Source organism: Peromyscus maniculatus, chromosome 3 (assembly GCF_049852395.1).
Source record: "Peromyscus maniculatus bairdii isolate BWxNUB_F1_BW_parent chromosome 3, HU_Pman_BW_mat_3.1, whole genome shotgun sequence".
Lineage (NCBI taxonomy): Eukaryota > Metazoa > Chordata > Mammalia > Rodentia > Cricetidae > Peromyscus > Peromyscus maniculatus.
The window spans coordinates 130,667,340-130,684,134 of record NC_134854.1 but is presented as its reverse complement, the minus strand read 5'-3'; the positions used below and the strand labels follow the sequence as shown (position 1 = coordinate 130,684,134).

At 45.0% G+C, this 16,795-nt stretch overlaps 1 protein-coding gene across 18 annotated transcripts in view; it reads right to left on the bottom strand.

Moving 5' to 3' along the window:
* Nucleotides 1–2,442: 2,442 nt before the first annotated feature.
* Itpr1 (inositol 1,4,5-trisphosphate receptor type 1) overlaps nt 2,443–16,795 on the bottom strand; it is a 343,419-nt gene continuing 329,066 nt past the window's right edge. For all 18 annotated transcript variants that reach the window (XM_076567490.1, XM_076567491.1, XM_076567493.1 and 15 more), the window contains 2 exons: nt 11,071–11,232; nt 2,443–3,798 (listed from right to left, as the gene is read on the bottom strand). In XM_076567490.1, coding sequence (XP_076423605.1) covers nt 3,712–3,798; nt 11,071–11,232 — 249 coding nt within the window. In that variant the 3' untranslated portion in view covers nt 2,443–3,711. The remainder of the gene's footprint in view (nt 3,799–11,070; nt 11,233–16,795) is intronic.

Sequence of the window (16,795 nt, the reverse complement as noted above, 5' to 3'; positions counted from 1 at the left end):
TGACCTTCAAGGGTTTCAGGTAGCCTACTTGCTAACTATTTTTTCAAGTCATACCTCCAGTAATTTTACATCTGAGTTCAGAGAACCAGCATTAAGGGAGTTCATCTTACGGTCTGAGCTGTGGTGTGTACAAGCCAGTGTTGTCCTTTTAAATTCTCCATGTTGTTAGGTTTGGGGATGTGGAGCTGAAAGCTGGTTACGTTCCTGAATTGGCTGTGGGATGCTACACATGGCTTCCATTGCTCAGGGTGGAAAAGCGTTTGTTACGATCGTAATTGTCTTAATTATAATTGCCGTCATAGCTCTCTCCCCTCAGGTAATTGAGCTCTGATAGTCATGCTTAGCTGAAGCCACCCACAAAAACCACACACATGGCGTTTTACTCAAAACTCAACTCTAACCACCACTTTGTGATGCAAAATCAGTGGAATTTTGGGTACTTTCTGTAAAATCGAAATCTTTATGGGGGTTTTCCGACATCCCGGTTGGTTAGCAAGTGATCAGCGGAGCGAACGAGACCTAAGTGGAGTGGCCTAAACACTGACTTCTGGGACAGGATGGGACAGCAGCGCATGTGAGTACCGTCATCTGGAGGGAGCTGCTTTGATTGCGTGGAGATTGGCTCTGCTTCTGAAAGATGTGGCAAAGCAAGAGGTATGGTACTAGGCGTCTAGTGTGAAAGGCAGATAGGTCGGTTTACCTGTTGCTTATCTTTGCCACAGGGTTTTCGGTCTTGACACAGTATCCACATTTTGTCCTTTCTAGCTTATATCCTCTTATGAAAGAGATTTGAAAAGTAAGATCAATGGGCAGTGTTTCCCAGGCAGGAATAAGGGTGGGAAGGGGATGACTGCTAAAATAGGCTAGCCCTGTTCTGGAAGGCAGGAAGCACCTGACTTGGGAAGAACTCGCTCTGTCTTGCAGAAGTCAGGAGATGTCTGTTTATTCTGGAGCCAAGTGCTCAGGAATTTACTCTCCCCGTTGAGTCTCCAGGTCTCATTGTTTAAGTTTCATTCCTGCTGTGTGGTTTGGTAGATGGAGCATGTTGTCTTTCAAGTGAGACCCTGTCTCAACAACCAACCAGCCAACCAACCAACCAACCAACAACCGCCACCCCACCCCCCACAACAAAGCCAAACCTGGCTTTGGTTTGGTGGCAGATGTTTAAGCCCAGGAAGCCCCAATGGCTTTCTTGCACATGTAGCACGGGACTGCCATACTTCGTACTTAGTCTGGCTATGTTCCTTATTCATCTGCGGAGGTAACTTTAAAGGTGACCTGGACATTGATCCCTGAAATAGAGGTGCCACAAATGGTGGTGTGTGGAGAAGTCAGCACAACCAGCGACCTTGCCAAGGCCCCAGGAGCTTCACCTGCACATTCTGTTGTAGCTACAGGAGCTTCGGCGTTGACACCCACATTCCCAGGGTAGGACCTGCGTGCCGCATGTAAGGCAGAGTGACATTCTAGTTTCCTTTATTTTCTGCTGAAGCTGGCAAGCTGAATGAAGATTTCTATCTTTGGTGACAGGATTCAAATGAGACACGACAAACCTGTAAAAGCTGCCACCTAAACATGTCAATGCAGAACTTCCAGCGAACTGGATGGGACTTGGGGAGGCATACCACACGCCGCCAGCCTTGGGTGTTGGGCAGCTCGGGAGATCAAAGGCAAAGCCCAAGGGAATGAACAAGTCCTTGCTGGCTGTGCAGTACTGGGAGACCGAGTACAGGGGCCATTTTGGTTTCCTACCAAAAGCACGTGTCTCTTGCAGGCTTACCGTATGATGGAAAAATTTAAACTGACTGGAAAATTGATTTTTAAGTTACCCAGTTTATATAGCAGAAGTTATGAAACTACCCATTAAATTGGAATTTCATCCTGACCCAGTTCTCCGAGCTGGGTGGGAATTAGTCCTGTTTACCAAAGCACCGAGAAGATCGGCATCGAAAAGAGCAGCTAAAGCCAGCTTTGCTTCAGGGGGGGACAAGTTCTTCCACATTTGGTTAGACGAATAAGGCAGCAGAGCAAACATCATAAACGGTCTATGACGGGACCCTGACCTGGGGAGTGGGCCCAGACAAACTCCAACGGTTACTGATACTTCTACCCGGTAGAGGCCCAGTTAGAGATCCCCACACTAAACAGAGCACCCTGGATCTTGTCACAGCCTGCCAGGTGCCTGTGACAGCCTGGTGGCACTCAGTCACCTGGAAGAATGAATTCTGTATGGAGTACCCTCCAATATTTGTTCTATCCGTTTCCCACTGAATATAAACCATTGTTTATTTTTCTAAAATCAGGTCAGCATTTCCTGAATTAATCTGGTAACCAAACCAGTTGCAGTTTTAACTCTGTCCTAATGGGAAGAAGAGTCTAACTCTGGAATCGCTCCTAAGTCACAAAGAAATGCCAAATGAAAGCCACCAGCCAGTCGCCATGTAGTATTCTGCATCATTTATTAAATATTGATGTATGCATTTACAAACTTGACTTGCTCCTGAACTCTGCTATCAGTTCGGTTTTTAAACTTTTGTGCAGAGACGGCCTAGTAAAACGAGACCCAGGTACAAAACGAGGCAACAGGTAGAAAACTTCTCCTGTTATACTTTGCACCCACCCAGAAAAGAAAGCACGTGACGAAGAAAGAAAACCCAAACGTGGCTCTTTCGGGAGGACAGCATTGTCAGTGTTCAACTAGGCCCCTAAGGGGGCAGCTAAGCAACCTAAGGGGACAGCCCCTCCTCTGTCTTACATGGATGTATATATATATATATTTGTAATAACCTCTTACCTAGTGTATCATGTGGGTTCAGATGAAGAAAATCTAGAAACCATCAGCTAACTCATTTGACTATAATGTGACATCAAAATTCACCAGGGAAATGACAGTTACTGGCCAGCAATATGCTGTTATTCCAACGTCATGTAAAAAGTTCCCTTTAAAAAAATTCATAGATTTCTTTGCAACCTATAATATTAGCCTCTAACGTGGCTCTCTTAAAGAAATACCTTAAAGGATTAATTTTGAAGCTTAAACGTCTCCTCGAAACTAAAGTTGCTTTTCTTAAAATGGATGCTGTTTGAACAGTTCACAGACCTGGAGTTATCACTAGGAGACAGGGGCACCAATGCCATTAGCAACGAGAAACAGCGTAACTGTAGGATAATTACAAGGTACAAAGTTGCCCAGGGGCCAGAAACTCGCTAATAATATAATTTTGGCAGCAGCATCATTTGATATTTAACCATTTATTACATCAGTATTAACATATCAGCTTCAGAGACGCGCACTCCTTGCGGGACACCCAGGAGTTACAAAGTTATGGTGATTGCATAATTTGTATTGCACAGTTTTATAAAAAACATAAATACTGGCTATTCTAGCTTTAAATACAAAATACATGTCATATACTTTTAAATCTATAATCTGGTTCAAGTGCAAATCAGGTACTTTCTGGAGTCCTTCCAAAAAAGGCATTTTTAACATTTTTGGCCCCAGTGACAGGTCACCATGCCAACAGAGCTAATTACAATACGTTAAGTCCGAACCTCTGAGAGTAGCAATCATATACATACAATACAAAACTGAGTATTTACAAATGTACTAAGCGCACATGTAACCTTAGTGGGTGAATGAGAACTAATGAGCCATACCCACGCCGATAATAATTTAGAAAGGGTGAGTACAGTCCCTCCGTCTTGTTGGCTTTAGGCTGGCTGCTGTGGGTTGACATTCATGTGAGGAGGATGTCCTAGAAGGCCGATTCTTTGCTTCTGCTTCCTCTGCTCTGTCATCTGGAAAGTTACAAAGTTTCATCATTACACTCAGACACTTCCTGTACGTCAGGTCACACACCGAGCCATAGATTTATTTACCTCTGTGGTTATGGGTTATACTGAAACCCACTTTCTACAAATAGTGTACTGAGAGAGAGAGAGAGAGAGAGAGAGAGAGAGAGAGAGAGAGAGAGAGAGAGAGAGAGAGAGAGAGAGAGAGAGAGAGAGAGCGCTTCAAAGAGGGCATCTTCCTCCACAGAGCGGGGAATTAATTCTGTGGCCCATCATGCAGGGTGACATTCACCAGAAGTACTGCTTGATACTTGTTTCATACAGAAACAAAAGAGAGAAGAGGCACAGGCTTCGGGATTATTTCTGAAAACCATTTCCAAGTGATGTACAGACTCATTGGAAAATGGTAGCTTGCTTTGATTACAACACATCACTATATAGAAAAGCGGTGTTTTTAGAATTCCTGGGTCTGACACTTGGTGCCCACGCTCTTCAGGGGGTCTTGGGTTCCTCTCCTCCGTGTTTTTGCAAAGGTCAGAAAAAAGTTACCTGGTTCTTCTAGGAAAGATGAGAGATCCTCAGATCCCCAAGATGCAGGGTAACTAACGCTATATAAGCTGTGATCTGGCTACCAGTGCTGTGAACAGGCACTGGATTTCGGATCTCAACAGGAGAGACCATTTCTCAGTGTGGGGTCCTGTGAAAAAATGCATTCACAGCCCAAAGTGAGAGACAGAATTTCTTCTGGCTGTGCGGCTGAGCTCTCACTTTGGGCCTCCAGCTTTCTCCTGGGTTTTTTAGGACCCAGTTCTCTGCCTTGAGAGTTTTCTTAGCAATGTAGGGACTACTTCTGGACTTGGGGCTCACACGTTCACCAAGATAAAAGGCTGTATGAACACATACTAGATGAAATTATGTGCAACTAGCACAAGGCTTAGGGTAGAATAGTAAAAAATATAAACTTTGGAATCAGACAGCCATTTAACTTAATCTAAAACGTTATTTATCTTCTGCCAATTTGTTCATTAGTCTGTGTAATGAAGGTAATTCCTGTCTGGTGGGGAGACAGCTAAGGGCACATATGTAGATGTCTCAGTACAGCATCACATACAGGATGCTTAAGTTTCAGTTTTCACCTCAACTGATTTCCGGTGCATACCTAGTACACTTCCTTTAGTTCAAATTTAAAGTGGTTATATTTTTCTTTCTCAAAGCAGAGCACTTAACAGTTTAAGCCAAGATATTACTTTTTGGGGCTCCTATGGAAATACTTGATTATAATTTAGACGAAAAGATGAACTAAGATTTAGCACTTCCATGTGGCAGTTTATAAGTGAAAGTTTTTGTAAGGAGCTGAATGAAAATATTCTAGCCAGCCTCCAAAGTTTACATCCACAATTTCATCTGAGGAAGGAGGTGTTTCACATGGCCCATGGAATGCATTCATTGTTAGGTTAACAAGCTAGTTACTTGCTCATCTTACTGATTGAGAGTTCAGTTATGGTAGCTCAGGTTTGTTCTCCTCGACGGCTCTCTAGACAGGCAGTCTTTTGAGGGAATCCACTCGTAATCTTGATCATTTCAAGTATTTAAATGGATTTAGAAATCTTGGCATGCTCACCACCTATGAAAGGGGTACTTCCTAAAACATCCACGGGAAGCTGCTGACATCTTCCAGCTCAAAGCTGGCCCATACAACCTTCTCTGCAACGCTTTCGGTAACTGCTGGGACCAGAGAGAAACTCTACACACACCGGCCTCACCCCTGCTCAGTAAGTCCGTTATTCCATCTTTGTCTTCAACTCACAACTTGTAAAGCTTTCTGCCATTTAGCAAGTGACTGTTTGCCTTCACTGAGAGACATGAACGGCTCCCTCCCTCTTGGTCCATGCTTCCTTTTGTTTCTTTCAAGCTGGCTGGCACATCATGTTCGCTCCCTCATAAACCATAAAGGTCCACAGTGTTGTAGGCTGGTGGCCAATACTTAAACCCTTATCAGTTCAAGTACCTAATACATATGTATCTGATTTTGATTGTTTCCATAGAGTGGTTTATAAATGGTTCAGCACCAAAACCACCCAGTAAAAACATAAAAATATAGACAAAAGGGATCACAAACAGTTTGGTATTATCAGGTCTGTTGTGGGAGGCTTGGGAATATGCATTTCTAACAAGTTCCTGGATGTTGAAGATGTTGCTGGCCTGTTTTTGAAGAGCTGGGCATGTACATTTTGAGCATGTTTTCATATACTTCACTGCTTCCTTTTTCTTACATGAAGACAGGTCATAGAGAGGATTCTCTGCAACTACGTATACAATAGCATACCTTTCGACTGTGATCTGCATCAGCCTTAGCCTTTTAGACAGGAGGAAGCCGTCTAACCCAATGCCACTGGAAGAATTGGCTATCACTCAGTAACAACTAGAAAGGAGTTAAAGAAAGAACAAAACAAAAACCAAACAATCCTCCCAAAAAGCCATAAAACAGCTAAGGACTAAATCTGATTGGAAAGGAACCAAGGCCAACAGTATTGGCTACTTAGCTTCCCTACCATTCCTGCCTGTTTTCAAATAGTTTCTGTCTTTACTAGCTCCATTCACACTTTTCACATATACAACCTGTCTGCCTATCTTACCATGAGGCACCACTCACTATGTGTAACCATTATTGTGTCAGGAAATATAAACATGACCAAAAATCTGTCCCAATCTCACACAGTGTACTCACTGGATATCCAAAGCAAAATGGACTCCTGATAAAAGTCTCCATCAGATGCCTACCTCAGGTACCCGCATCATGGAAAATGTCCTAGTTGTAGAACATTAAAAATTCTCAGAGTCTCCCCTTAGCTGGACAGCTGACGCAATGCTGTGCTTCACAGGTATACAAATACAGAAATCACCCCGAATGTCTCTGTGCTGCCTTTCGGCTTTCGTCAATAGCTTTATAAATCAGATGGAAGCAACATCACAAAGGCCTTGCCTGAGAACACTAGACGCAGCACGGATGACCATGAAGTGATTAAAAGTTGGCATAGGGAGGAGTCTCACCAACAGTGCACTGATACCTTAGTCTGGCTCAAAACAGATCTTAACACTCCCTGAAAAGCCTCTAGTTACACACGGAGAAGCATTCTAATTACTGGGGTTCCCAATAGCCAGTAAGGTCGAGTAAGCAGAATTCCTTCCTATGGTTCTGTAGAGTCAGCCAGGCTCAAATGATGAGCCCCAGACACTCAGAAGTTAAAACAAACAAAACCAAAACCAAAACCCCCTCAAAAACAAAACCTCCAAAACACAGTGTCTGCTGAATGCGGATTATACTGCTTGTATATTATTGCTCAGCCCCTTAGAGGTGTCCCCGGGAACCTGTTAAGTCCTATCTCACTAGCAAACTTTCTCAAGCTCTGAAGGAAGACTGAATAGCCCCGGAGCAATGACTGAAATCTTTCCTCTAGGTCACTGTGAGGAAAGCCTTACTCCCCTTGTCCATCCCCACAGAAACCAGTTGAGAATTCCGCAACACACTGTGTTCCAGTGTCATTCCCCTGTTCGTTGTCTCGGTGGGGAGACAGCTAGTTCTAGAAGGCGGACACTAGGTCCTTTCTGCCTCTGTATCCTGGGTATCTAGTGCTGTGCGTGGCCTCCGTGGCTTCCGAGTGTTGGTTGAAGTGAGGAGTTGGGTACACCTGAATGTACTGCCATTCCTCGAGCATGCCATGCGCTGTCATGCGTTTGCCCATGCTGCATCCCCTCCTGGAAGGCCGCTCCTGGAGTTCTCTGCCAGCCCAGAAGCCACCTGCTTGGATGGTTACAGACGCTACACCCTTTTCTCACTGTAAGCTACTGCTTCCCCTGTGTTCCTTGGAACTTCATTCTCGCCTTCTCTTTGTTTCTTGCTAAACCCAGGGTCCCAGAAGGCAGATGTCTTGGCTCTCTTTCATGAGAAAGGCAACATGCTAATATAATTTAGATGTTCAAGCACTTTTTACATTCCTAGCATGACAGATAAGGGTCGCTGCCTTATAGAAAGCCAGTCACATTTTCAAGAAAATTAACCTTTTGCTTAGTATTTGCTCTTTTGCATTATGAAGGAAACATGCAAAAAAAATTATGAAGTTCTTACATTAGTCTTCCTCCTTGGAATAAGGATGTAAGAGAATCATATTTAGTATTCAGAATCTCTTGGGAGGGGAAGCTTGGAGATGAGATGCATCAGTAATTCTTAGAATAGCAATCCAGTCAGACTGAACACCTGACACCACTAATCATGTTTTCACTACTATATCCTCACAAGGACCTTCTCCCCCAGTGGGTAGTTTAGAAAAACAACCAGCAAAGACCTGAGTCCATTATTAAAGTCCACGATTAAAACCTAAACTCATCCCTACTGAAATGGCCATCTCTCCACTGCTGGTTTCTGGGTCAGACCACCTACAGAACAGCTAAGGGATGAGGCAATTTATGGATTGCCCAGTGAATGGCAGTCTTTCATGGCTGTAGTAAAAAATGTCTGGGACAGTTTCTTGTTCTTGAATCATTTGTGGGGCTTTTAGGTTTTAATCCATTTTGTTGCCTTTTGTGGGCAGGAATTCTTGCAATGACCAGACCAAATCTGTAATATGCCACTATGAATTCTTACACACGACAGCTTAAAAAAAATGTTTAAAATTCTCCTAAAACCAAACCTAGTAGCATGCAAACTCTTCAGGTTGGTTCTGAGATGATGCATTACAGGCTTGTTAGAAGTTAGATTAAGGAAGCAATTTCTACCTCCTTTTGAATGAAACAATCCCTCCTGCCCCCAAAGCTACTATGGTCTATTTTTTTCCTCCCTGTATTTCAGCATCTCGAAACTTGAACAGTTTAATCCTGGTAAAAGAACTTCAAAATGTGCTATTGCGTTCCCATGCTTCTTTGTAGCCTATAACACTTTCCAAGAAAAAAAAAAATGGTTCGATTTCAGAATCACTCACAGGGGAAGGGCTTTCTAAAGAGTGGTTCCAACTGCCAACTTGAAAACTGAAAAATAACACAAGAAGGGCAGGGAATTGAACAGTTGAAACCACACAGGGTCTGAGGTGAGTTCGCGAATCTTAGTCTAGGTTTGGTGAAATGTTAGTTCAACAGGACTAGCTCTACCCTGACCCAAGATTTCAAAACCTGAGCTCTTACTATGCTCAGCTGCGCACAGCAGTGAACACATCCTCAGTACCAGGAAATATTAAGGTTCTTCCTTAAAAAAGAAAAAGAAAAAAAAAAAAAAAAAGAAAGCAAGGGAAAGGAAATCTAAAAAGTCAATCACAAGAAGGCAAACTGAACACAAAACGGAGCAAACAAACTCAAAACCAAACTACTCAATCACATCAAAGCAGGCCAACACTGGAGGGTTAGGGCTTCACACCCTCATGCTGTGATGTGCCGGGGGATCAAGTTCCCAAGGGCCTTCTGTGCTCTTTTACGTCCTCATCAAGAAAACCAGGAACTGGTAAACCAGGAACTGGTACGATGACCCATGCTTTCCCGAGGCTCTCCCTACGCCTGCCATTCTTGCTGTGTTTCCTCAGCCCAGTTCACACCTCGGACACGGTTCACTGGTTTGTGAAGTGGGGCTGGGCTTGAAGCGGCTTCTGAGTCACCCTCGGTGATAACTGGAGAATGGCAGACTCAGCACTGTCTGGACAAGGGTTCTCAAGGGAGCCCGAAGGGAAGGGCTGACTTGATTTGACCACCACAGAATGCTCAGAAACACAACAGTTTTGTTTCAGACATATTCTAAGGAACTCCCCGGCAAACTGGAACCACTCAGGTGTTCACATTAACAGAGCAGGCCCTACAGAGCTTCCAAGGATGATAATGAGAAAGAGTTACGAGGAAATGAGATGAGAGGTAGGTGCCCTGCAGAGCTAGGTGGCCTCAGCAGTACCAGTTCTGATACCCTGGGCATGAGGTCCAGGAAAACTCTGAAATATGGCCCAGGCATCACGGTTAGCTCCTGCGTTTCAGTGTCTTGGATCGGCAGCTAAGATTTGTTTTTTTGCACCTAGTTTTGAACATCTGATTTGACGGAGCCGCTTCATGCCACAGATATCCCAAGTGGAAGGAAAAAAGCTTGCTAGAGCTCTCAGGGGCTGGAGGGACAGAGGCAGACACAGCCATTGAGGTGGTCATGAGTCAGCTCAGTCCTGTAAAACACCTGTTAGATGTCTCGCAGCAGGGCGAGCAGTTAATAAAAGCCAAGTGTTCTAGTTAAATCTTCATTAGTTCACTTATTTAGATTATTATTCATTTTAGGTGGCTGCCAAGTTCTGGGTTGTAGACTGCTCTCATCAATAAGGCCACGTCTTCTCATTGGTCCTTTATTATCTGTATCTTAGTGCATTTGAAAGAAAAGAACCTGAGGCCAAATGGTATCTTAGGGGTAGATGGTCAAAATTCAACTGGCCAAGAAATATAATTGAAAGCAGAATTATTAAAAATGTTCTCTAAACTGTCTTCAAGCAATGTTTATTCTTCTCTAGTTATGAAGTATATACAAGTACTAAGTCATCTGTGGACACACCTTGCCCCTTACCTACAGGCAGGGCTTGTCTGGTACCCACCGCTGTGAAAAACATACCATCTTGTCTACGTGCTAATTGAAATGCCTTCAGAAACCTAAGACCTGAGCTGTAGCGGTTGGTGTGTGGTTATCCTGGTGAGGCTGCTCACTCTCCCTGTCTCAAGGTCTTGACCCAGAGCAGCACCTATTACTACATCACCTATGACTGCTGTGTGTGTGTGTGTGTGTGTGTGTGTGTGTGTGTGTGTGTGACAATACGCTAGGTTTGGTGGTGTAAATCTGTCACCTGTCAACACACCTTGTGTGTCCCAAGGGGCAGGGTGGGAGCTGTGTTTCTGAGAGGACTAGAAAGGCTTCCTAAGACTGGCGGCTTCTCTCAGGATGCGGAGTTTGAAAACCCTGGGTGAACACTTGAGAAATCACGGGGCCAAGAAGCCATAGCGGAACTAAGCGCGGACTCTCTCGTCCATGAGTCAAGCCCCACGGGTACAGCTTTATGCAGAGTGTCGTCTTTGTCGCTCAGTGCCTCACTGACGCCGGTTACACGTTCACGTTGCACCCTCGGCAGCGCAGACACAGTGACACAGCAGCGCAGAGGTGAAGTGCTCCAGCGCTGTCACGTGAATACCGCCCATCGCCCCACCAGCCCTGGGGTGTGTGACAGTGAGTGGAATGTGTACAGGTCGGGGGCCGGGGGTGGTGCTTCCCTCCTTTACCTGGTCCTTTAGTTCCGACAGTTGGCCAGAAAGGTTGGTGACCAGCTTCATGGTGGACTCCAGCTTCTCCTGCAGGTTCCTCAGCTCGTTTTGCTCCCCTTCAGAATCACTGCTGACCAGGGACATGGCTCTCATCCTGGGGAACCAATCGAGGTTTCTTTCCTAGGATCCACATTGGAAAAAAAGTGGGAGTTACTTTGAAAAGTAGAAACAAGGAGAGGCATCTGTTCAAGACATCCTCCCCACGGACCTTCTCTCATGCTGCCAGCTCTGCCTGTGGTAGATAGAACTAATAACAGTTGGATTATGGGGGCTAAGGGTTGATGTCAGGAGTCTTCCTTGTTTGCTCCACCCCCTTTCTTTGAGACAGGCCTCATGTAGTATTTACTGGCCCGAAAGTCACTGGGTAGACCAGGCTGGCCTTGAACTCAGAGAGATCTGGTTTCCTCTGATTCACAAATGCTGAGACTATTATACTGAGAAAAAAATGTCTCACTGCATGTGAGCTCACCAACTTGGCTAGACTCTCTGGCCAGCCAGCCCTAGGGATTCCCCACGTCTCTGGGATTACAGGTATGTGCCACCTCGTCTGGGGATCCAAACCCAGGTCCTCACGCTTGTGTGGCAAGCGCTTTACTGGTTGAGCAACTCCCTAGCCTGGAAAAGCTGTAACGAACACAATGGAGCTCTTAATTCTTATAAGAGGAAATTGCTGTAAAATTAAATATTAGCAGAAAGTAGGCTTCCAATGTCAAGTCCTAACCACAGCAATGGACACCGCCACTATGGCTTCTGTCTTTGTTACTGTGGCTCCTGATGTTGTCACCATAGTCCATGTCTCTACAAATTATATGGCTGACAAGCTTGGTTTCAGATTGGGGCAAAACACGCCTAACAAACTTGAGTAATTTAAGTTACATGCATTCAGGGGTACTGACTAATTCACATTGCTGCATAGCCTATACCAGAATGTTTCATTTTGCCCAACTGAAATCCCACCCCACCCCTTGAAGCCACATCTAGTTTCTGTCTGTCTCTGAGCCTTTGACTGCTCTAGGTACCTCACATCGTGCTCCGCGAGAATTACACTGGAAAACCAAAACCATCTCCAATCCCTCTAAAAGTGAAACAAATGTTAAGTTCTCACCTGTTCTGGCATTTGAATGGACAGATGTATGAATCTGTTTGGGGAAAGGGACTGTTAACAGACTGAGGATGAGGAATGGGCTCCTCAATCCACTTCCAGGTTGTGAGCTTATGGAAGGAAGGTGTCTCTGCGCCCCTTCCAGCTGGATGCTGCTCACTGTACAAGGCAGGGCCATTGGCCCCACCCAACCCTATCCTTTTGATGTTACAGCTTGTGCATGTGAATGGTCTTTCTCACCTCTGGTTAGCAAAGAGGGACTTTTCCTTCTCTCACCCCACTTCCTTCTGCCCATGATGCCTTTCTCCTGAATAGCACGCCTCATACTCAGGTTCTGATCAGAGGGGCAGGAATGAAGGGCGAGATCCAGGGGAACTGACTCATTTTGGATCTAGCCAGTGTCATTCTCCCCTGGACCACTTTGATCTTATCAGTGTACACTGCATATACTTTTCAAAACACCCCTGCCACGGAAGAACAATGTACTGTTGTTGCTTTGATCTACTACTGGCTCTCAGCATTTTTTCTGGGAGTCAGTCTTTTCCGATACTGATTATTTTTGTCTTTAAACCATATGGTCTCTGCTCTAACTACCCTTGCCCACGTCCCCAGACAGCTATAGACATTATGCAAAAGAAAAAGATGCAGCTGTATGCCAATAAAACGTTATTTCCAAATGTTGGTGGCTCACTGGGTTTGGACTTTGGACTTGTGTTGGCCAACCTCTGTTGTACACAATAGACGGTGTTAGTACGCTTCCAATAAAGAACTCAGTCCTCTGTGCGACTCACATCTAGACACGACACATCAACGGAGACCATTCAAGTGTCTTCCTCTAAGGTGATCTTGTGGGAGGAGTCATGCAAGGACCAGGGGTGGACTAAAGAAGGCAAACACAAGCTAGCACACCTTTTATTTTGGGGACGGAGGGGGGGGGGGCTGAAACTCACAGTGTGGCTAAGGTGACCCTGAACTCATGATCCTCCTGCCTCTACCTCCTGACTGTTAGAAGAATACATATGTACCGCCATGTCCAGGTGGCTCTGGGCAAGCATTCTACCAACTGAGCTACACCCCCAGCTCAGTCACACCCCAAGGCACCAGAGGAATCCAGGAACTCACTACTCTGTCAGGTGAGGGCTGGCAACAGCTCTAAAGTGACTAGACCACCGGAGACAGCCAATGTTTGTGGGAGGATGGAGTGATCCTTCATGGACTCTACTCACATGAGCTTCAATTATTCTTTTCTGCTGAAAGAGAAAAATGGCAGTGTCTACCCCCCATGATAAACATTCATGCCACCCCATATTTATTTTAATCAATTTCTCAACAGAATGACAGGTAAAAGATCGAGCCCATAAAACACACCATTTCAAAGCCACTAGCGTGAAAATCAGGAGTTTCTCTGCCAGTAATCAGTCTTCCACAGAAGAGCTTCGGTGGCCTGCCATTGACGAGATTCTATACCTGTGTCCATCATTTAGACACAGAGCTCCGTGTTCCTACCAAGGACGCAGCTCACAATCAAGGGTTGCAGTGCTGAGGGAGAAGAGAAGCCCATGTTGCAGAAGACAGCAGCATGGGGGCTGCTGGGTAGTGAACTTTCTCTCACCAGTGCCAACCAGCCTGGGAAGGGACACAGGGAGCCCACACAAGTCCCGCTTAGCCAAAGGCCCCAGATAACCAGCCTCACTACCATACATGTTTGCAGAATGATCCCAGAGAAGGAGAACAAAGATCTCCAATCCTGCTGTCACTTTCAAGCTCTGAAGAATGATGCATGGATACACCGTCAGCTGGGCTGGGGGGTGGGAGGTTTACAGATCTCACCACCACATATGTGAGCAACTCAAGTTCTGACTTGGGTGTAGGAAACAGGATTAAAGCCCATTTGTCAAATAAGATGTTAAGAATTAACTTGTATTTACAAATTGCGTGTCATTGTAACTGAGTATATGGGTGGGCACCTTATAGTTATTGGAGCTCAAGTATGTAAAAGCATTCAAAGTATTTTAAAAGTCTAACAAATTCAACATAAACTGTAGGAGCCCTTATTTCACAAGCTTGGCACTGACGGTGGTTCAGCGGCCACACAGATATGGACACTGCATCTGGATCATGGGACCTCTTTAAAAGTAGACATATTTGCTTTGGACACCTAAGCAGGGAGCAGGGCTTTCACTGCCCGGTTCCTGTAATGAAAATGAGGAGAGGAGATGTCTAGGCAAGAAAGAGCAGGCTGTGTTGAGCCAAATGAGCAGCAGAGAGAAATATTGAGAACAGAATCTTCTGTGGAACAATATTTGTACACTGTAAATATGTATTATTCTCATTACTTAATAAAAAGATGACTGGCCTATAGCTGGACAGGAAGAGTTGGGTGGGAAAGCCAGACTAGGAAGACGCTGGGAAGAAGAAGGGTGGAATCCGAGAGTCACAAGCCACACAGGGAAGAAACAACATAGGAAGTTCACAGATGCGGTAAATGAGCTTTGGGGCAGTACATAGATTAATAGAAATGGGTTAATTTTAAGTTGTAAGAGCTGGCTGGAGATAAGCCTAAGCTATCGGCCAAGCATTTATAATTAATAATAAGTCTCTGTGTGGTTATTTGGGGAGCAGTTGATGGGGACAGAAAAGTCTGCCACAGGACCAGCTGGTGAGAATGCTCTGCACAGGAGGTCTAAAGGAGTCCAGCCAGACTCTGAAGGGAGCATGCATGAAGATGTCCTCACTAGAACAGGGCACAGGTGTAATGGATCGTAAGTGTGGCTGGAGAAGGAGATGAGGGCAGACAGGCAAGGTAGCTTGGACTGTAGCTGTCTAGTGGCACAAGGGGAGGTCTGGAATAGGAAGAGAGACAGGAGCCAAGTGTGAAGCAGGAAATGAAAGAAAAGAAAGGGAAGGAGATGTGAGAGAAGAGACTCCATCTTACCAGATGGGGGGCATACACAGTGAGTTGTCACAGGCTCATCTGTGATTAACTTATTACTGCTGAGCAAATAGATGCTCCAAGGCCAAACTGGTAGTGAGTTCATCTAAGGCCACACTCTCAAATCCCCCATCTGGTCATCTGCTTAGCAAGCCTTCTATAAAAACAGAAGACAAATTTCCAAAGAGTCCATGTAAATGAGGTGTTCAAAAGACTCCGGAAGATCTATGCATAGGTGTGCACACAGCTTTGGATTTAGGGAACAGTAACACCTGACTGGACAATGACAGATTGCAATCAGATTGTGCTACAGCAAACTCCCACGTTCCTCCTATTTCCAGCTGTGACTGCAGGAAGGTCTCTGAACACATGCAAAATGCACACTTTTTCCATCTAAGAATCCTTGACCGAACTTTTACTCCCTCCCCACCTCCTTTTTTTCCTGCTCCATACATGGAACACCTGTGACCCTGGGACATGAAGGCCCTACTCAAGAGTCCATAAAGCCACCCGCCCACAGAGACAACGCATCTTTAAACCATAGTAAACTCAAAGAGTGCTGTGGAACACTCTTTCAAACTTAGGTGGCATGAGAGGCCATGCATCTGCTGTGGGCTACTATGGGAATGTAGTGAATAACATTCACTCTCCATTTCTTTAGGAGGTCTTCCAAACAAGAGTAGGGAAAAGCATGAAAAGTTTTCTGGGATAGACCTCTTCACTGTAAATTCTCCTTTGATGCTTCCTTAAATTTGTAATATGAAACTTGGGTAGGAGGAACCCCACTAAAATTCTAACTCACACAAGACAAGCTCAGTGGAACAGAATCTGAGTTCCATGGTGGGCAGACCTTGTTCTGTTCTGCACTGAAATGGACAGATCCTCAAATGTGAGATCTTTGGTATCCCCAGTATTTTAATTAATCATCTGGCTGTTAGGCCAAATCTCCAATTACGCAGTAGTTAAAATTAATTAGCAATTCTAGCCAAACTCTTTCTCAATTTCCAGGTGGTTTTGCATGTGGCTCAGTAGGACAAGCTCCTGCTAGGGTAAAGTTTCTCACCAAGAGGGTTCTGATCTACATGAAGAATCATATTCTGAAAAGAAAATGTTCAGGATATTCCAATCACAGTGAAGGTGGTGTGTGTGTGTGTGTGTGTGTGTGTGTGTGTGTGTGTGTGTGTAAGTGGGTGGTGATGATGGTGAATTTGAATCCTGAGACTTTTTATGTCATTACTAGCTTGTCATCCACAACTCCTGTCACTCACAACTCTCCAGCCAGTGTGTGAAGGTCTATACATCCCTGTTTGCAGACTCTCGACCCGAAGTCTACTCAGGATCTAAAACATGCCATTGTCTTGGTTTTGCTTGCATTTCTGGGAAAGCCATTTTGGCCAAGACACTCAGTTTATAAATAAATTTGAATTTTGGGGAATGTATGTAGTTGGGGGTGGGGATAGCACACAGCATCTGCCACTCTGGGTCTGATCTTATCCCTCTCTTGCTCTCCTCACTCGGCTTGCTGCTGGCATCTCGCATGCCAATGCTATGAGGCACCGTCTGCCCTGGTCCTCCCACAATCCAGTCAGGCAGTTCCCATCATTGCAAATACTTCCTCCGTCAGAGAACACAGACTAACTGAAGCCACA